The sequence below is a fragment of the Hyla sarda genome, chromosome 8 (assembly GCF_029499605.1).
Source record: "Hyla sarda isolate aHylSar1 chromosome 8, aHylSar1.hap1, whole genome shotgun sequence".
In the NCBI taxonomy this organism is placed as follows: Eukaryota; Metazoa; Chordata; class Amphibia; order Anura; family Hylidae; genus Hyla; species Hyla sarda.
In genome coordinates this window covers 172,804,277-172,826,112 of record NC_079196.1, presented here as the reverse complement: position 1 = coordinate 172,826,112, position 21,836 = coordinate 172,804,277, and the positions used below count along the sequence as shown (strand labels likewise).

At 45.2% G+C, this 21,836-nt stretch overlaps 1 protein-coding gene across 3 annotated transcripts in view; it reads left to right on the top strand.

Annotated features, from left to right (window-relative positions):
- DNAH3 (dynein axonemal heavy chain 3) overlaps positions 1–21,836 on the top strand; it is a 536,740-nt gene that overhangs the window by 495,249 nt on the left and 19,655 nt on the right. For all 3 annotated transcript variants that reach the window (XM_056535450.1, XM_056535451.1, XM_056535449.1), the window contains exons 51-53: positions 3,139–3,337; positions 3,983–6,124; positions 15,834–16,059. In XM_056535450.1, the coding sequence (XP_056391425.1) occupies positions 3,139–3,337; positions 3,983–6,124; positions 15,834–16,059 (2,567 nt within the window). The remainder of the gene's footprint in view (positions 1–3,138; positions 3,338–3,982; positions 6,125–15,833; positions 16,060–21,836) is intronic.

Sequence of the window (21,836 nt, the reverse complement as noted above, 5' to 3'; positions counted from 1 at the left end):
ATTCCTCGGTTAGCTAACCAACCAATCGCAGGGGGGGCGGTTACTTCCTCCCGCCCTGCCCGGCCCATGGAAGTCTGGAGAGAATGGGAGGAAGACCGGAGGACGCGGCGGGGGACGGGGGAGTGCTGGGGCCCTGAAGACCCGGATCCCGGCGGCGGAGACGGCGGCGGCGCGGGACCTTTGCAGCAGTCCAGACCGCCGTAAAGCGATCTGGACTGCTCCATCTGGTCCCCTTACACTACAACTCCCAGCGTGCCCAGACAGCCCTTGGCGTCTGGGCATGCTGGGTGTTGCAGTTTTGCAACATCTGGAGGTCCACAGTTTGGAAACCACTGTGCCCTTCCAGATGTTGCAAAACTACACATCCTCAGCATGCCCTTACTATCCTGGCATGCTGGGAGTTGTAGTTCTGTAACATCTGGCCCTTCAGATGTTGCAGAACTACAACTCCCTGCATGCCTGGACAGTTTTGGCATACTGGGAGTTGTAGTTTTGCAACATCTGGAAGGGCACAGATTGGGAACCACTGTATTAGTGGTCTGCAAACTGTAGTCCTCCAGATGTTGCAAAACTACAACTCCAAGCATGCTGGGAGTTGTAGTTCGGCAACATCTGGCTCTAAAGATGTTGCCAAACTACTACTTCCAGCATGCCTGAGAATGTTTGGGAGTAGTGGTTTTGCAACAACTGGAGACACACTGGTTGGGAAACATTATCTGTTTCCTAACTCAGTGTTTCCCAACCCGTGTGCCTCGAGCTGTTGCAAAACTATAACTACCAGCATGCACTGATAGACTGTGCATGCTGGGATTTGTAGTTTTGCAACAGCTGGAGGTTCAGGGTACATTCACACGGGCAGGGGGCTTACAGTGAGTATCAGGCTGCAAGTTTGCGATGCAGCTAATTTTGCGCCGCAGCTCAAACTCGCAGCGGGAAACTCGCTGTAATCCCCCGCCCGTGTGACTGTACCCTAAAAACACTACACTACACTACACTAACACAAAATAAAATAAAAAGTAAAAAACACTACATATACACATACCCCTACACAGCCCCCCTCCCCAATAAAAATTAAAAACGTCTGGTACGCCACTCTTTCCAAAATGGAGCCTCCAGCTGTTGCAAAACAACAACTCCCAGTATTGCCGGACAGCCGTTGACTGTCCAAGTATGCTGGGAGTTTTGCAACAGCTGGAGTCACCCTGTTTGGGAATCACTGGCGTAGAATTCCCCCTATATCCACCCCTATGCAAATCCCTAATTCAGGCCTCAAATGCACATGGTGCTCTCACTTTGGAGCCCTGTCGTATTTCAAGGCAACAGTTTAGGGCCACATATGGGGGTATCGCCGTACTCGGGAGAAATTGCCTAATTTTGGGGGGCTTTTTCTCCTTTCACCCCTTATGAAAAGGTGAAGTTGGGGTCTACACCAGCATGTTAGGGTAAAAAAATAAATTTTTTACACTAACATGCTGGTGTTGCCCTATACTTTTCATTTTGACAAGAGGTAAAAAGGGAAAAAAGCCCCCCAAAATTTGTAATGCAATTTCTCCCGACTACGGAGATACCCCATATGTGGGCGTAAAGTGCTCTGGGGGCGCACAACAAGGCCCAGAAGGGAGCGTGCACCATGTACATTTGAGGTGATTTGCACAGGGGTGGCTGATTGTTACAGCGGTTTTGACAAACGCAAAAAAAATAAAAATACACCCCACTGGTGTCTGACAGATCTTTGGAACAGTGGGCTGTGCAAATTTAAAATTTTGTACAGCCCACTGTTCCAAAGATGCTCACTGTACCCCTTGTTACGTTCCTCAAGGGGTCTAGATTCCAAAATGGTATGCCATGTGGGGGTTATTTTGCTGTCCTGGCACCATAGGGGCTTCCTAAATGCGACATGCCCCCCGAGCAAAATTTGCTCTCAAAAAGCCAAATATGACTCCTTCTCTTCTGAGCATTGTAGTTCCCCCGTAGTGCACTTCAGGTCAACTTATGGGGTACCTCCATACTCAGAAGAGATGGGGTTACAAATTTTGGGGGGTATTTTCTGCTATTAACCCTTGCAAAAATGTGACATTTGGGGGGAAACACACATTTTAGTGAAACTTTTTTTTTTTTATTAAGGCTCACTTAATTCCTTGTTATGTTTCTCAAGGGGTCTAGTTTCCAAAATGGTATGCCATGTGGGTTTTTTTTTGCTTTTCTGGCACCATAGGGTCTTCCTAAATGCAACATGCCCCCCCAAAAACCATTTCAGAAAAACGTACTCTCCAAAATCCCCTTGCCGCTTCTGAGCCCTCTACTACGCCCGCCAAACACTTTACATACACATATGAGGTATGTGCTTACTCGAGAGAAATTGGGCAACAAATACAAGTATACATTTTCTCCTTTTACCCCTTATAAAAATTGGGTCTAAAAGAACATGCAAGTGTAAAAAATGAAAATTGTGAATTTTCTCCTTCACTTTGCTGCTATTCCTGTGAAACACCTAAAGGGTTAAAACGCTGACTGAATGTCATTTTGAATACTTTGGGGGGTGCAGTTTTTATAATGGGGTCACTTATGGGGTATTTCTAATATGAAGACCCTTCAAATCCACTTCAAACCTGAACTGGTCCCTGAAAAATTGTGAGTTTGAACATTTTGTGAAAAATTGGAAAATTGCTGCTGAACTTTGAAGCCCTCTGGTGTCTTCTAAAAGTAAAAACTTGTCAATTTTATGATGCAAACATAAAGTAGACATATTGGAAATGTGAATACATTTTTTTTTTAAATTTGGAATATCCATTTTCCTTTAAGGGGTTAATACAATAGTGGTTGAGCATATGCACTAGTGCTCCATTCACTTGGGGTACAACTAACCTGTTAATGCGATTGGAGCTGATCACAGTGGTCTGACCCCCACTGAACAGCTAGTTATCCCCTGTTATGTAGACAATGGAAACTTTTATTCTTAGGATACCATTGAATGTACCATCCATTCACTCTGTGAGAAGCCTTAGAAACATGGTCCCCCCCCCCCCCCCCCCGCACTAAACATCTACATGTATATTGAGGTTAGTGCGGGTGACTCTGCTGTCAGTTAAGATAAGGTTCATTGTGTTTCAATCTAGTTTTGATCTTATGACTTTGCAGGATGAATGTGAAGGTGATCTAGCAGAGGCCATGCCAGCTTTAGAGGCAGCACTATCGGCTCTAGATACTCTGAACCAAAATGATATCACTCTGGTAAAATCTATGCAGAATCCCCCAAATCCCGTTAAATTGGTTATGGAAAGTATCTGTGTGATGAAAGGGATAAGACCGGACAGGAAGCCGGACCCAGGAGGAACAGGTGAGAGGAGAAATGCATGCACTAAAGCAAAAAAAAATTCTATTATTTTACAACTCCTTTAGTTGAATTATTGATTTTCACAAAATAGTGTAAGCAAATCAATAGCAGATATACACATACGTCTTTTTCTATTTAGAGATGAGTGACCTGACCATTTTTGCGTTGTTCAGATCACAAATGGGATTGAAAATCACAGCTTTTTACTTGAGGTGGGGAAAGAAAGATGAAGATTTATCTTCAACAACCTTAAGATGTTGTCAGTTTAGTTGGGAATTGATTTGCCTTTGTCAGTTTAGTTGAGAAATAGCAGAAAAATCTTTTATACTAAAAAGAATGAGCTTTCTTTAGACTCACTGTTATAGATAGAAAATGCTATAGTTAAACTGCAATTTATTGGATATAGACAATTTGCAGCTATGTTGACAGTACTTGCATTAAAATGAATGGAACTGTAATGGGCGTGAAAATCTCTGCCAAGACCCATTCATTTGAGTGATTACTCAGAGTCTTCAATCAGACCACATTGATGTTAACAAATAAAGGAAAACATACACTTGAAAGCATACAAATTAAAGGTTGACAATGAACTCTACTTTTATTGTACTGTAAACATGAGTTCTCAATATTGTTTGTTGTTTACACCAGGTAAAATGGTGGAAGACTTCTGGGGCCCATCTAGGAAAGTGCTCGGAGACCTGAAGTTTCTAGACAGCTTGAGAGCCTTTGATAAGGATAACATTAATCCTGCAATTATGAAGAGAATACGAGAGAAATTCATCAACAATGAAGACTTCCAACCTTCTGTGATTAAGAACGTGTCTTCAGCATGTGAGGGTTTGTGTAAGTGGGTCAGAGCCATGGAAGTGTACGATCGTGTTGCAAAAGTGGTTGCTCCAAAACGTGAACGTCTTAAAGAAGCAGAGGCTAAATTAGCAGTACAAATGCAGGAGCTAAACACAAAGCGAGCTGAACTAAAGGCTGTAGAAGACCGATTACAAGCCCTCAACGATGACCTGCAAGCTATGAATAACAAGAAGGAAGAGCTAGAAAAGAATATAGATCTGTGTTCACAGAAGCTTGTACGTGCAGAAAAACTTATCAGTGGTCTTGGAGGAGAGAAAGATAGATGGACAGAAGCTGCTCGATTGTTAGGGGCAAAGTACACAAACCTCACTGGTGATGTCCTCTTGTCCTCTGGTACTGTAGCTTACCTTGGGGCCTTCACAGTAGACTATCGGCAACAATGCCAAAGCAGATGGCATGTTTTATGCAAAGAAAAACAAATCCCAAGTTCAAATGACTTCAGCCTAAGTACAAACCTTGGCGACCCTGTTAAAATCCGTGCTTGGCAGATTGCTGGTCTACCAGTTGATTCCTTCTCCATAGATAATGGTATTATCGTTTCAAATTCCAGGCGATGGTCTTTGATGATTGATCCACAAGGACAGGCCAACAAATGGATCAAAAATATGGAAAAAAATAACAAACTTTCTGTCATCAAGTTGTCAGACTCAAATTATACAAGAACATTAGAAAATGCTATACAGTTTGGAAACCCAGTTTTGATTGAAAATATTGGAGAAGAAATAGATGCTGTTTTGGAGCCAGTGTTGTTAAAACAAACCTTTAAGCAGCAAGGGGTTGAATATATTAGACTTGGTGAAAATATTATAGAGTATTCCAAAGATTTTAAGCTTTATATGACTACTCGGTTAAGAAATCCCCATTATCTCCCAGAAGTGGCAGTGAAGGTGTGTCTTCTGAATTTTATGATCACACCATTGGGTCTTCAAGACCAGCTTCTAGGCATAGTTGCAGCAAAAGAAAAACCCGATCTAGAGGACAAAAAGAACCAACTCATAATTGAAAGTGCCACTAACAAGAAACAGCTGAAAGAGATAGAAGATAAAATTTTAGAGGTATTGTCCTCTTCGAAAGGAAACATCTTAGAGGATGAGACTGCCATTAAAGTGTTATCTTCGTCTAAACTCTTGTCTGAAGAAATTTCAGAGAAGCAGCAGATTGCCACTGCAACAGAGAAGGAAATCGATGACACACGAATGGGATACAAGCCGGTGGCTATTCATTCATCCATTGTCTTTTTTTGCATTTCCGATCTGGCAAACATAGAACCAATGTATCAGTATTCTCTGACCTGGTTCATTAACCTCTATGTACACTCCCTTGCCCATAGTCAAAAGAGTGATGACCTACAGACAAGAATATCAAATATAATAAATCATTTTACAAAAAGTATCTACAACAACGTGTGCAGGTCTTTGTTTGAAAAGGACAAGCTCTTGTTTTCCCTTCTTCTGACCATAGGAATTATGAAAGGAGAAAATAAAATAAATGAAGAAATTTGGCGCTTCCTTCTGACTGGTGGAGTAGCCCTCAATAATCCTTACCCTAACCCTGCTCCGGACTGGTTGTCAGATAAATCCTGGGCTGAAATTGTACGTGCTTCCAACCTCCAACCACTCAATGGCTTTATGGAACATGTTCAAAGTAATATTTCTAAATGGAAGATGGTCTATGACTCTGTAAGACCCCAGGATGAAGTATTTCCAGATGAATGGCAGGAAATAACAGGATTGAATCGCATGATTATTCTTAGATGTCTTCGTCCTGATAAAATGGTCCCAGCAGTCCAGGAGTTCATTGCAGAAAATATGGGCAAAACGTACATTGAGCCTCCAACGTTTGACTTGGCAGGGAGTTATAATGACTCAAACTGTTGTGCACCATTGATCTTTGTGCTGTCTCCTGGAGCAGATCCTATGGCAGGTAAATATCATTTATCATCTTCTATCTTAATCTAATGGCAATATCTTCTACTAAACATAGGAATACAACATCTGTATGTGCTGTCATAACAAGGTGCATTCTATTATCTAGACTCATATTTCACATACTTTAACATTTTACTATAGCTATTTCCAAGGGAGGAGGGCAAGATTTAAATAGGCAGCACTATGTTACATCATAAGGCCCTGTTCACACCACATATACGGTAGTTCATACACTTGATGTATTTATTTGAATCAAAACAAAACAGAATTATTGTCCAGCGTATGCCAAAAGTACACAATTTGGCCTACATTACCATTATATTATACATTATATTTTGTGGTTTACTCAAATGCTAAAGCTTGCCATATCTAAGGTTAGTTGAGGTTAAGATCAGAAGCAAAGTTAGAATGTATAATTATACTAAAAGAGTAGTAGTTGCTTGGAACGATCTTCCAGCAGATGTGGCTGGTAAATCTACAATAATTTAATTTAAACATGTCTGGGATAAACATATATCCTCCCCTAATGACATCACGGCCCGTCCCCTTAATGCAAGTCTATGGCAGGGGGCGTGGCGACCGCCACGCCCCCTTCCCATTGACTTGTATTGACAGGGGCGGGCCGTGACGTCACGAGGGGCGGAGCCATGACATAACGATGCTCCGGCCCCTGTATTGCCCATCATTACGTGCAGGGCGATCTCGCTCTGCGCAGTAATGATAGCGAGGTGCCGCAGCAGCGATCCCCGGGGTCCCCAGCAGCGGGACCCCGGCGATCTGACATCTTATCCCCTATCCTTTGGATAGGGGATAAGATGTCTAGGGGCGGAGTACCCCTTTAATAGACACTGTCATTTAAACTATAAAGGTACAAGTACAAGAGTATATGTGATAATAAGAAACTTTATAATATATCTTATTAGAGAAAAAATGCTTCTTTCACCTGTTATCAACTCCCCTCCCGATGCTCAAATCTTATTTTCCGAAAATCAGCTCAGCTTTGTTCTGTGTCTACTCAACAAGCAACGCAAGTCAATAAAAGGGGGAGGGGGAGTATAGCTCACCCGTTCTAGGAGAACTGCAAATGATAGATGGAGCCTGCCGAGCAAAATCTACTGAAAAATGCCATGTACAAGTAATTTAATAGCCAGAAATAGTGCTTCTCCTCATGTACACACAAGGAAAGCTTATACTGAAAATCACCTGAAAAGGAACATTTACACTTCCTTACACTTCCGTATTATCTTATAGGCTGCCCGATTCTCCATCCATAGTGGTTCCTTTCTTTGTTGAAGTATTAACAATTTTTTTTGTTTTTGTAATGTTGCAGGAATATGGATGTAAAAAATGCTTTTATGGATTTTAAAATTGTTCCATTGACTTATATGGGCAAAACACCCATGTGCATGAAGAAACTTATATAAATGTAAATACAACTGTTTAACCCCTAAACTACATTGGGCATACATATACGCCCTTACCATGTTAGACTAAATGCACCAGGCACAAAAAATGATCCCTCTTACAGCCTTGTATATTGAAAAATAAAAAAAAGTTATACGACTAAGAAAAGGACAATTTTAGGCATACTGATTTTGTAGAAAAGTTTGACTTAAAGTAGTACAGCAATAAAAACATTATAAATTGAGTATCGTTTTAATCGCATTGACCCAGAGAATAAAGAGGACTTGTCATTTTTAACATGAAGTGCACTACGTAAAAACAATCAGCCCCCCCACCCAAAAAAAAAAAAATTCAATATTTGTTTTTCAATTTCCACCCACAAAGAAAATATTTCTTTTATTGTATATTTCATGGTAAAATGAAAGGATTCATTAAAAAGTACAATTGGTAAAATGGACTGTTTCTTCAAGACCAAGATGGGCTGTGTCCCTATGGGTCCTGACTATGCAAGTGTAAATAAGCCCTGAGGGTATATTCTGACACAACAAATTTTTTTTAATTCAAAGTTTTTTATTGGTTTTTCACTTGTTATCAAACGTCACAGAATTAGACAGGATTCAATCATATTATAAAGAATGAGTAGCACAACATTACATCTTAAGATTCCCACTTCTGAGGAAACCATGCTAACATCTGTGAGAATATAGCAAATTGTGGTTAGAACAGAAAATAAAATAACAATAATAATAATAATAAAGGTGTGAGCTACTTTACCAGATCATGTAGCACATCACTTATGGTTCCAAATAGATCAAGAACTAAGTTATAGAACATAATAAGAGTACAGAAGTTCAGACCTAAGTTGTCATCTGCCTAGGTGAGAACACTACGTATAATGGGGAGTTGACATCCAAGATTTCCATCGAGTCAGAAATTTGTCATGCGTATATGTAGCTAAGGAGAAAGTCTTTTCATAGTTACAGATGAGGTTCAAGAGGTTGACTACTTCACTGAGGGAGGGAATTTTTTCCGATTTCCAGTTTCTGACTATATGTAATTTGGCAGCCATATATAAGTGGGCAAGAGGATATCGCACCTCACAAGGGACCGTATCAAAGTTCATGAGGAGAAGGACCTCCTCCGGGGCAAGGGTGTTCGGAGACTGCAGCATTTTGGTGGATAGCATTTCAATCCCCTTCCATAAATCCTTGAGGCGAGGGCATTCCCATAAAGTGTGGAGGAGTGAGCCAACCCCACCACAACCACGCCAACACAAGTTAGAAACAGTATTGTCAATGAGATGGAGTCTGGAGGGTGTGTAATACCATCTATAAATCGTTTTTGATACAGCTTCCTGATGGTTCGTAGATCTGAACAGTGTACGTGAGTAGTTCAGCGCAGTGGACCACTGCTCTAGCGTAAAATCCTTCCCCAGATCAGATTCCCACTTTGTCATGTAATGATGTTTGGATAAGGCACATTTATCATGGAGAACATTATAAAAGAAGGTAATACCCTTTTTCGAGTCCCTGTTTAGATAAGTGAGTATGTCTCTCGGGATCTGGTGTTGGGAAGAGAAGTCCCTAGTCAGCAGACTACGCATTTGTAAGCTTTTATAGAATTCCCTATGGGGAACGTGAAAAGTAGCGTGTAAGGTGGGAAAATGAACATCTCCCTCTGGGGACAGTAGATCTTGGGCATTGAAAATGCCATATGTTTCCCAATGACGAATCTGCAGGTCCGGGATCAGGTATTCTAGGTAGTCAAGTGAGAAGGTCTTAAGAGGGCAGGGGATGCAAAATAAGTTTTGACGCAGAGCATACCTCCAAGCTGCATCAGATGAAGATACAGACAGGAGGTGCGACTTGGGGGGCTGTCGACCCCTCAATTGTAATAACATGCGGGATCTCAGAGAGATAGGAAGGGAGGAGTAGGACTCCACCTCCACCCATAATTTTTCAGTATTGTTAGACCACCAATTGGTAATGTGATCCAAATGGCATGCCATTAGGTAGTCCTCCAAGTGCGGTAAGCCGAGGCCCCCCCTCTCCTATGTAAGGTCATTATGCGTCTAGCAATGCGAGGTCTTCTGTTTTGCCAGATAAATCGTGAGAGGTGTTTGTCAAGGGCAGAGAGATACTTTTTAGGAAGAATAATCGGGATAGTTCTAAATAAGTACAACAGTTTCGGAAGCAGCATCATTTTAAACGTTGCCAGTCGCCCAAACCATGAAGGTATAGATTTGGCATAGTCTTGCATGGAGCTATACAGGGATTGGGCAAGTGGCAAGAAATTGTTATGGAACAGTTTAGTTGTAGGGTGGGTAAGGCGGATACCTAAGTAGGATAGTGCGGAAGGTTGCCAGTCTAACGGAAACTTTTTACGTAGGGAGGAGATAAGGCGGGGATTTAAGGCTACTGGCATAATCTGGGATTTGGATGTATTCAGTTTATAGTAGGAGAGTGCGCTAAATGTCTCTATGGTCGAGAATAGGTGAGGTAAGGAGTCCTCTGCGTCCGTCAAGGTCAGCATCACATCGTCGGCAAAGAGCGCCAGTTTGTGTTCAGTCGGTCCTATCCGTATACCTTTGACATTGGGATTCTCTCTAATGGCCTGGGCCAGTGGTTCAATGGATAGTGTGAACAGCAAAGGGGAAAATGGACAACCTTGTCTGGTCCCATTCGACAGGGTGAACTGGTTAGATAGGGCTCCATTGGTGAAAACTTGCGCCGCCGGATTAGAGTACAATGCTGCAATCGCCGTCACAATGGAGCCCGAAAATCCGTATGAACGGAGCGCTGAGAAAGCATATCGCCAGTTCACCCTATCGAATGCCTTTTCGGCATCCAATGTCAGGAAAACAGACGGGACTTTGTAATGTTCGCAATGTTGGAGAAGAGAGATCACCTTTCTCGTATTATCTGGGGCCTGTCTGCCATTAGTAAACCCCACTTGATCCCTATGTAGCAGTTGGGGAATAATTGGTTTTAGACGTTCCGCTAGTATTTTCGCATAAATTTTCACATCACTGTTAAGCAGCGAAATAGGGCGGAAATTCGATGTCTGTTCAGTACTCTTACCCGGCTTGGGGATGGTTGTGATAAGGGCCGATAACATCTCTTTGGGTAAAGTGCCCGACTCCATCGCCCCACCAAACACCCTCAGCAGGTAAGGGACTAAAATCCCACTAAATTTACGGTAGTATTCGTTAGGCAACCCATCAGGTCCTGGCGCCTTATTCACTGGGAGCGAGTTGATCGCTTTTAGAATTTCTGCAGGAGTAATCGGTGAATTGAGGGAGTCGAGCACGGGTTTGTCAACCCGAGGGAGCCGTATGGTGGACAAGAAGCCATCAATGGCCTCCTGGGTCGGCTGCGGGGTGTTCAAGTCCGTGTGCAAGTTGTAAAGCTTCTCATAATAATCTCTAAAGGCATTAGCTATACCTCTAGGAGAGGCCACAGGTGTACCTGATAGCGGGTGTTTGATACAAGCTATTCGTTGCTTGAGGTGAGCTGGTTTAATCCTCTTTGCTAATAGAGAACCCGGTTTGTTATCGTGAGAATAATACTTTAATCTAGTCTTTTTAAAGCTCCTTTCACATTGATACAATAGAAGCCTACGGAGATGCATACGCTCGTTCATCAAATCTGTCAAAGTTTGTGGCGAGGGAACTCCTTTATGTATAGCTTCCAATGTAGCAATGCGATCAATAGCTGTCGTAATTTGAGTAGTCCGCTGACGTTTGAGGATAGAACCTAACTGTATGAAGGTGCCTCTGATAACTGGCTTATGGGCCAGCCATATCGTGTTTTTGTCAGTAGTAGGAGAATCATTTAGGGAGAAATAGTCTAACAGGGCAGACTCAATTTTCTTGGAGTGTTCTGAATGTGAGATAATGTGTGTGTTCGCCCTCCAAACGAAGTCACTATGTTTTGGAGACTGCTCTGAGAATGATACATTTACAGGGGCATGGTCGCTCCAAGTAATTTGTCCTATGGACGTGTCTAGTGTTTTATCAAGGAGAGACCTGCTCACTAGTATCATATCAATACGTGAGTAAGAGCGAAATCTGGGGGAGAAGTATGTATAATCCCTCTCTGTGGCATGCTGCAGCCTCCAAACATCAAACAAGTCCTGGTCGCCCAGTAGGGAATTAAGGGAGAAAGATCTATGGGAGGATTGATCCGACAGGTCCACAGTGGGATTAGAGATCGAATTGAAATCCCCACACACTACGACCTCACCTCTTTTGTGAAGATCAAGGAGTCTGAACACCTTCCTCAGGAACCGGCTTTGTCTAGAATTTGGAGCATACAGATTAACAATTGTGTACTCGACATTGTCAATATAGCATACCAATAGGACATATCTACTATGCGGGTCAATAATACACTTTGTAATCTGGAAGGCAACACTATCTCTAACTGCAATCAGTACACCCCTCTTTTTGGAAGAGTAAGTGGAGTGGATAACATGTGGGTACTTTCTGTGTCGAAGCTGGGGAGTGTTGGTGGAGGACAAGTGCGTTTCTTGAATGCAAGCAATGGTCGCATTGCATCTCTCCAGCTCCTTCCACAGAAACTGCCTCTTGTATGGACTGTTAAGTCCATTCACATTCAGTGAAATTACATCAATTCCCATTTTGAGGTTACAGTGTCAACAGTAGTCGACCTCGGAGACGGACAACTGAACTCCCTCCCCACAAGATTAAAAACCCGACTGGTGCCTACAGACACCAGACGGGGATGTCACAACTAACAGCAATGCAATCAGAGATAATAGCAATATGGACTTAGCTATCTGAGTTGAGCAAAATAATAAGAAAGGGAAAAAGGAAGAACCAAATAAGAAAGGTAGTGGACAACTTGGCGGCAAGAATCACAACAAACGATGCCAGCTCTGGGGTAAACGTGGAACAAAAAGGACAATCAATCAAATACAGAAGTCATTCTGCACAGCATCACTTGCTTATCAGGAACTCAGCCATCAGGATCTCTATCATCAGCAGGAGGAGGAGGAGGGCCGGCTCTCAGTGGTTGATTTTCGGAACGTAGGTCGCCTGTAGGTGCATCGTCCAGAAGGCCCCATGACTTAAGCATATCCATGCCCTCATCCACAGAGGAAATGGCATAAGTCTTCCCTTGGCGTACAATCAACAATTTAGTAGGAAACCCCCACCTGTAGGGGACAGTCAGGTCTCGGAGCAGTCCTGTGAGAGGGCTAAGATCCCTCCGGGCCTGTAAAGTTGCTGCAGACAAGTCGGCATACATCCGAATATTGCTATACGGAACTGGGAGCGAGGGGTGTTTCCTCGAAAACTGGAGCAATTTATCCTTAGTTTGAAAGAATGTAAATCTCGCCAGTACATCTCTTGGCAGATCATCAGGCAGCGAGCGCGGCTTAGGCACTCTGTGTGCACGGTCAATGCTGTACTCATAAACTTCCATATCTGGTAATAAATTTCTAGTCAGTTCCTTGACAAATGGCAGGATCTGGGGACCCGTCACGGATTCTGGAATGCCGCGGAATTTAACATTATTACGGCGATTCCGGTCCTCAGAGTCTATGAGTTTAGCTTGTAATGCAGATACTTTATCCTCCAGGGTATCATGAGCCTCCGCCAGAACGTTATGCGTTTCTGCAAATGTCACCATATTGTTTTCTGTGAAGTTCATTTTTTGCTCCAGGACCTGCACAGATGATCTCAAAGGGTGCACAATCTGGGTTAGGTCTCTGTGCAGAGAAGTGCGAAACATCAGGAGCATCTCCTTGAGCGTTGTATCAGAGACCACTGTATTAGAGGTAGGGTACGCCTTAAAGAGATCAGGGTCAGGCAAGGTATTCAGGTCCGCACTAGGTAGTGGGTCAGATTGGGTCCCAGGAGACTGCAGTCTAGGGCGCTGTTTCAGCGGGCTGACTTGGGGAGATTCAGGAGGATTCAGCCCTATTTCAACTTCACGAACTCCCTCCCCTCCATTCGCCCAGGGTTCGCTAGTATGGCCGCCTCCCTTCCCCACAGAGAACTCACCAGCCCGCAACGGCACCTGGGCGTCCGGTGAGCTCCAGTGCTCCGGGATCTCGAAGGACAGCCGGTGGTTCAGCTTTTGGCGTCTCGGGCCGTCTGGGCTCGTCTGCGGCGTGTTCCCAGAGCTGCAGTCTCTCGCTCTCTCTGCCTGGCTCTGCAGCTGCGACTGTAGGTGAGCGCGGGCCGCGGCGCCATCTTCTCCAGGCCTCTGCCGTTGCATGCCGGCCGGGAAAAAGTGTTGTAGGGGCTTAAATCTTCCCGTTTTAGAGTTCCGCTTTCTGCCCGATGTTGCCATTCTGTTCGCCCACACTTTAGGGTAGCTTTTAGTCGCTGGCGGCAGGTTTAAATGCTAATAAAGGATGCTTGTGCAGGAGCGCTCTGTTCAAGCAGCCATCTCAGTCAGCGTCCAGACCACGCCCCCTGACACAACAAATTTATTGCAAAAACTTTTGCTACAAAAAAAATATGAATTGGGCTGTCACAAAAAATGAATGCTGCAATAAACCTGCTGTGTAAATATATCTAAAAAATATATCATAACATTTACATGTCATTGCCCTTAAACATCCTTATGTTCATAGCTACCTTACAAATTACCTTTGTTAACCAGAAAACTACGTTTGTTTACCAGAAAGCAACTAACTTATATACATAAAGTATTGTCTAGATAAAAAGAGTTAAAAAAAAGGAGATATAAAAATTTTTGGGGTTAAATATCATAAATTGTATTATTCAATGTGTGCTATAACAAAAACATATTGGAGGCAGAAAAAGACCAATACTTCCATCCAATTTCCTTTTTTTTCAATAATTTTCCTTATAAAATTATATTTTCTGTAGTTTTTTTGCATATTTTTATGCGAAAAGCCTCTCCATCTGTTAAAGATATTCATGGTCATAAGTGTATTTCCACCTCCTCACAGATTGTAAAACAGAATCTGTAATTTTCATCCCACCATGGCCCGTAACACTGCAAACACTTCAATCCTGGATCACAGCACGATCTATATACCCTTGTATTTCCGCATAATAACATGAATCATTTGCATGGGTTTGCATTTCCTAGCATAATAGTTCTTTGGAAAAAAAAAAAAAAAAACTTTTTGATTGAACAACTTGGGTGCCCTGTGTCTTATGCATGAATTCTTGGAACGAAAAGGCAGGTGAAACAAGAAATGAATGGAAATGTTGCTTTTTTATTGCTACATAAATCAGATGCGTGCTTCAATTAGCATTTCACTGGACTACAGAGCCCTGGTTTTGTTTGTACAACAAATGGGTTGTCATTACGGGGAGGCATTGCACATATCTAGTAACAAAAGTCCATGTAGTCCTGTAATTTTTGTATGTAGTGTTCATTAAGAGTGACCCTCTGCCGGCATCAGGCTAAGCTACTTTGGGCCCACCATAGGAAATGATTTTGAGAACCTGCCCTCCATCTATCTAGAATAAACATATAATAATTTAGATCTTATAGGCTATTTATGATTTGGCATGCAGCCCCCATAAACCTGGCATTCATCCCTCCAGAAAATGCCAATTTATGTGGTTTTGCTTCCCCCTGGGCAAAGATCAGTGCACGATTGCTACTGGAGGTTGAAAGCTGTGCTTGATCATGAAGTGCTACTTTTCTCCACTTTTATGGGGCCTTTATTATATCTTTCTCACCCCAAATTTTTTTCGAGTGTTTGTATATGTATCCATGTATGGTCTTTTTATGTTTGTTGACTGTGTTACCTGCATAGGTATTTTACTAAAAACAAGAACACATTTTGGAAGTTTTATCTACTTCATCTAAATTGTTCTTTTGTATTTAAATATAATATGTGGGGGAAACACTGGGCACAAAACTGCACTTTTCTTGCATCAGCCTGAGTGTCCTGGTACCCCAGAGGCAGGGCCTGAGGGGAACCAGAGAAACCCCGGTTGGTAATCACTGTATTAACTTGTAAGAACTATAACCCACCAGAGTATTCTCTGCTGGGCTTGTTCCACCCTGGTCCAGGTAATGGCTGAAGAGAATGTATTTACCTGGTCCAGTCCACCCAATAATTTGATTCCTGCTTCTAGATAGACCAATATATGGTCTGTAAGCTTTATTCACAACTACTGGTAAACATATATTTATTTTTATGGGCTACTTCTGCAAAAACATCAGTTCAGGCTATAGAATCAGACCACATAGCCCAGTTATACCCAGTACAGTGCTGACAGAATGACTTCTTAGTCCAGTTACTCTATAATTCCTTTGCTCTTGTTTAACTTAATCCCTCAGGTTTATTAAAGTTTGCTGATGACCTTGGCATGGGAGGAGAAAACATCCAGACCATTTCGCTGGGACAAGGTCAAGGGCCAATCGCAGCAAGAATGATCAATCAGGCCATCAAAGAGGGGACCTGGGTCATCCTTCAGAACTGTCACCTGGCCACTAGCTGGATGCCATCCCTGGAAAAGATCTGCGAAGAAACTATTGTGCCTGAGACTACAAATGAGAAGTTCAGGTATGCCATTGCAGCATGACCCATAAAATAATCCACTGTGAACAAGAAATGTCCTTTTCTCGGTCGCTCTTCATTGGGGGACACCTAACTGATGGGTATGCTCCTGCCACTAGGAGGCGCTGACACTAGGAAAGAAAAAAGTCGACTCCTCCCTGGCAGGATATACCCGCCCACCTGTAGTGAGGCAACCAGTTTTAGCTAGTGTCACTTAGGAGGTAGACACATAGGTCTGGAGCTCTCCAGAACTTGTCTTTTTATTATTTTCTAGTAAGGGCTGTTTAGTTAGGTTCTTTATTCCTTTTTGTTTCCCTTTTTCATGTGGGGGTTCAGGAGCATGGCGTTCCTGTTCCCCCATATGCGGCTAAGGGGCACGGGACATTGACGAAGATTCCAATGCACCGTCAACCCCTTCCCGCCAATGACCAGCGCCTGGGGTTGCACCGTGGGTCCAGGTCCCCCTATTTTCCCTGCTCGTCTTGGGCCGTAGCAGCATGACGTGATGCAGGTGACTAAAATGCTGGCTGAAGACATCTCAGGTGAGTATGTGAAGACAGGTGAGTATGTAAAGATGGTCGGTTAAGTATATCCCTCCCCCTCCTTCTCCCCTAGCAATACTAGCAGTTGTGTTCTATTATTTCTGGGGCTGTTTTGAGGAGCCTGGACAGTGAGGGGTTCATCCTCCTCTCCAAGGGCGCTCTGCACCCCATGCTCCCTTCTAGTTTTCGGAACTACGGTGCCAGCAGAGTTTAGCTCCACCCCCTCCGCTTTTTCCGGAGGCGGCGCCACTTCGTGCACCGGCCTCCCGAAGCTGCGGCCCGGCGGGAGCTTCTCCTGTCCGGGCCGTTTTCGTTTTCAATTATCCGGCACCGGCGGTGCCTTCGAACTGAGTTTAGCTCCGCCCCCTCCACCTCTTCGGGAAGCGGCGGCGTTTTGTTTCACCAGCCTCCCGAAGCTGCGGCCCGGCGGGAGCTTCTCCTATCCGGGCCGCTTTCGGTTTCAATTATCCGATACCGGCGGTGCCTTCCAACAGAGTTTAGCTCCGCCCCCTCCACCTCTAGGCCGAGAGTTGGCTCAGAGGGGTAAAGCACCAGTTGACACAACTGATATGTTGGAGTCCAAGCATAGTATATAAGCTAAGGGTTCTGCTTCTATTAGCCTCGGAGCTATGCTGCTTATCAAACTTTTTTAAGCGTGCTGCTCCGGCCGCCGCCGCTCCTGAGGCTGCCCGCTGATTGCGGGAGTTAGGAATAAAATTACAAAAAAAAATAAAAAAAATCCTGCAGCTTTTTAGACATTATGGGTGCGAGGTGTCTGATGGACCGATTCACCCATACCTGTGGGCTGGCACAACTGCTGGGTGTGGTATATGAAGGACTGTCCCGATATGTCTTCAGGACCCATACCAGTGCGCCAGTCAGTGGTCTGCATGGTTTTCCTCTGCCGCTTGCCACACGTCTCAAGGCGGATGTCTCTGTTGCTGCAGTTCCGATACCCCACTGCCGGGCGCGGTATATGAGGAGCTAACCGATGTGTCTTCAGGACTCATACCAGTAAGCCAGACAGTAGTCTGCATGGTTTCCTCTGCCATTTCTCACACGTCTCACGGCTGAGATGCCTGTGGCTGCAGTTCCAATACCCCACTGCTGAGTGCGGTATCTGGAGAACTGACCCATGTGTCTTCTGGACCCATGCCAGTAAGCCAGACAGTAGTCTGCATGGTTTCCTCTGCCTTTTCTCACACGTCTCATGGCTGAGATGCCTGTGGCTGCAGTTCTGATACCCCACTGCTGGGTGTGGTATATGGAGGTCTGCCCGATGTGTCTTCAGGACTCATACCAGTGAGTCAGACAGTGGTCTGCATGTTTTCCTTTGCCGTTTGTCATTTGTTTCACGACAGGCTTAGTGCGGTATATGGTGAACTGACTCGATGTGCCTTCCGGGCCCATACCAGTAGGCCAGACGGTGGTCTGCATGGTTTCCTCTGCTGTTTATCACACGTCTCACGGCTGAGGTGTATGGGGCTGCAGTTCCGATACCCACTGCTGGGTGCGGTATAGGGAGAACTGACCCAATGTGCCTTAAGGACCTTAGGGCTCCTTGTGACATGTGCCTTAAGGACCTTAGGGCTCCTTGCGACATCTTCTATGGATCATTCCTGTCAGCCAGGCGGTAGTCCGGATGGTTTCCTACATTGCCGGTCACATGATTCACCGCTGGTGCATCTGCGTCTGGTTTCCGGTTCCTCACTACTGAGCGAGGTACCGATGGTATGTATGGTTGTCTTCCGTGGATCCATGCCAGTAGGCCAGACGACGGTCTGCATAGTTGACTACAATGCCTGTCATACTTTCACCGGCTGCTGTTCTGAGGCTGGTGTTCCAGTCCCACTCTACCGGGTAGGTACCGATGGGATGCATAATTGTCTTTGGTGACTCCATGCCAGTTAGCCTGACAGTGGTCTGCATGGTTGTATACACCACCTGTCATACATCACACGGCTGATGTCTCTGCGCCTGGGGTTCCGGTTCTTCACTTCTTGGCGAAGTGCCGAGGGTATGACGGTTGTCTGGTCAAGCAGTGATCTGCATGGTTGCTGCACCGTCTGTCAATCTTCAGACGGCTTATGTATCTTATGTATCTGCAGCTTGGGTTCCGGTACCTCATTGCTGGTGAGGTGCCGATGAGATGCATCGTTGTCTATTTTGGACCCATACCAGTACGCCAGACACTTGTCTTCTTGGTTGTCTTCACCGCCTGTCCTGCATCAACCACATGGTGTCTCTGCCTTTTCGGTTCCCCACTATTGTGTGAGGCGCCCATCGGAGTGTTCCTTTCTCTGCTATGGTCCCATACCAGTGAGCCAGGCAGTGGTCTGTATGGTTGACTGCACCGCCTGTCATACATCACATGCCTGATGTATCTGAGACGGCAGTTCCGGTGCCTCTCTGCTGAGCGAGATGCCAATAACATGATTCATCTTCTATGATCATATACCTGTAGCCAGGTAGTGGTCTGCATGGTTTCATGCACCACTTGTTATACATGACGTCTCCAGTGTTTCTGCGATGGTCTTCTACGACCTCACTACAGTGTGGGGTTTCCGCCGAGACAACTCGCTGTCCCTTGAGGACTCACTCCGGTTGGCCAGACAGTTGTCTGCATGTTTTCCTCTGCCGAGTGCCCCACGGCGGATGTTTTTTGGCGGCTAGTTTTCATGTACCCCACTGTTGTGCGTGGTATACGTGGACCTGACCCAGCGTGTCCTACGGACACTATACCGGATGTCAGGGATGCATTCGGCAGACCCTCTGCTTCCCTCTATCTCTCTCCTGGGGGCAGGGTTTATTGGCCCCCCCGCCCTTCCTTCTTGTCGTAGGTGCTCGGTTATCCCCGGTCCGGCTGTTCCCTTTCTCAGCCAGACTGCTACCCTGGGTCATCTTCCACCACTGTGTGTCTCCATGTGCTGGACCAGACGTACCCACGGTCTCTTGGCCCCAGAGCCAGACTGTGTATGCTCGGTGTTATAATCCACCTGGTCACCTCCCACATTCGGCTGCCACTGCAGCTGTTGTCCGATGTCTCTCTCCCGGGTTCAGTCCCGCAGAGCGTGTGCATGTGGGTTCTTAGGATCCTTGCTTCCTATACGTCACATGGTGTCGGCCTTTTTCCTGCTCCACATTCTTTCTTCATCTCCTGTGTCTGCGGCTGCAGGCTTGGTGTTTGGCACCATTAGGAGATGGGGTGTGGGTTTTTTGTCTGTGGGTTCCAGGGCTTTTCGCAGCAACAGCTGCATCGCACTGTTCCTCTTTCTTATGTTGCACTGTTGGTCTGCTGTGGGCATACCTCCTTTCCTGCTGGTCCTTTGTATGTCTGCATTTTCTTCTGTGTCCACGGTCTTGGTATGCCACTGTTGTCGTGGAGTCCTACATAGGCTAGGACCGCTTTGTAGGTTAGAGCCATCTTCCTTTTGCTCAGTGAGTGCGCCCAGGGACTTTCGGCCCTGGCAGTTCCGTGGCGGCTGAGCACCTCTGTTCTGCCATGGGGCCTGCTGGGGCGTCTGTCTGCTCAGCCCCTCCCTGTCCTTCCGAGTGTTCTTGTCCGGGGTGACTCTGGCATCTCCTCATCACTGTCTGGACTAATCCTCAACAGGTCTTGTATTTTTTGCCCGGCTTCGGGGCTCCGATCTCTCTTGGATCTCCGGTGGCTCCTTCGGGCGGCGAGGGTTGCTGCTGGGGCCTGGGACAGTATTTGCTTTTCCCTGCTCCTTCTGCGCCGAGCGCGCTTGCTGCTCCCCCTTTTCACTTGGGATGCGGGGACCAGGGTGCTTGTCATAGGTTCCTACTTGAGTTGTTGTCTCAACCTCCCTTGGGTTTGCCCTTCTGGAGGGACTATTTGGTTTTTGCTAAGATGCATTCAACAGTGGATTTTACAATCTAGGTTTGTGTGCTTTCTGTCCACTATCGCCGCCTAGGGCTCTGTATGGCCTTCTACCCCTATTGTCTGGATCAGTTGTTCTGCATTGACGCTACAGTCTTCTGGAGTACTTCTTTCTATGCGGCCCCTGGCAGTCCGAGCTGGGCTTTTATTGGTCCTCCTCCATTCCCGTTCTGACGGGATGTTTCTTGGGGCTGCTCAGGTCTACTCTGATCTCTCACTGTTGGTCCCCTGGATTTGGACTCTGTCCTGCGATGCTGCGGTGTGCCTTCTTTTCAAGCGGCTCTCCGATTCCTTGAGCCTTGGTGATGGTTCAGTTCTCTAACATTATGGTGGCCGGCCCCTGACTCCTCAGCGATCCGTTGACAAGGGTGGTATTTCGGTTCTGCTCTCCTTCCCTTCTTTCTGGATTTTTTTTCGTGGTCACCTGTTTCCTCTTTCCTGTGTTTCCTTGTCTCTCTTTAAGACCCAGGTGCCTTGGGTCTCTACAGAGGATGGACCTTCCCTTCGGGTTTTGGTCCTTCTCCTTGGAGGGGAGATCTTCCGGGAACTCATTGTTCTGGCCCTAGTATGTCTCCGACCTGGGGACTCGTCTATAGAGCTTGCGGGCATGCAAATTCAGTCTTTGACTGTCTCCCCTTCGCTGGTGGTTGTTTTTTCCCACCCTAGGGGACTGCTTTGGTACGTCCCATCAGTTAGGTGTCCCCCAATGAAAAGCGACCGAGAAAATTAGATTTTTGTACTCACCGTAAAATCTCTTTCTCGTAGTCTTCATTGGGGGACACCGCACCCACCCATTTCTTCCTTTTCCGTTTCTTGGGTTGTTTCCGGGATTCCATCTAGGGTCCTTCGGATGTTTTTTTCTTTCGGGCTTCGGGCCAGGGAGGAGTCGACTTTTTTCTTTCCTAGTGTCAGCTCCTCCTAGTGGCAGGAGCATATACCCATCAGTTAGGTGTCCCCCAATGAAGACTACGAGAAAGAGATTTTACGGTGAGTACAAAAATCTCCTTTTTGTGTCAGTGTGTGCTGCAGAACAATGTGCTTTATGGTGTCATCCATCCTGTGCATGTCCCAAATAGGTTAGTGATAAGAGCGTAAGCAGGAAAACATAAAAAGCTCCTATCATCCCTGCCATGTAAATTATTAGCAGGGAAGATAAAAGAAAGTGGGGAATATGGTATATAATACTATAATGGAGACATATATGACATGATGGTATATCTATAGCTCTGTCATTCTTGTCATTTTAATAACATTTTCTGCTGCCCAACAACACATCCTGTTTTAATGAATTTTGGAAACTAAATCAAGTAGCGTGTAGCTCTACAAGAAGACTTTGCTAT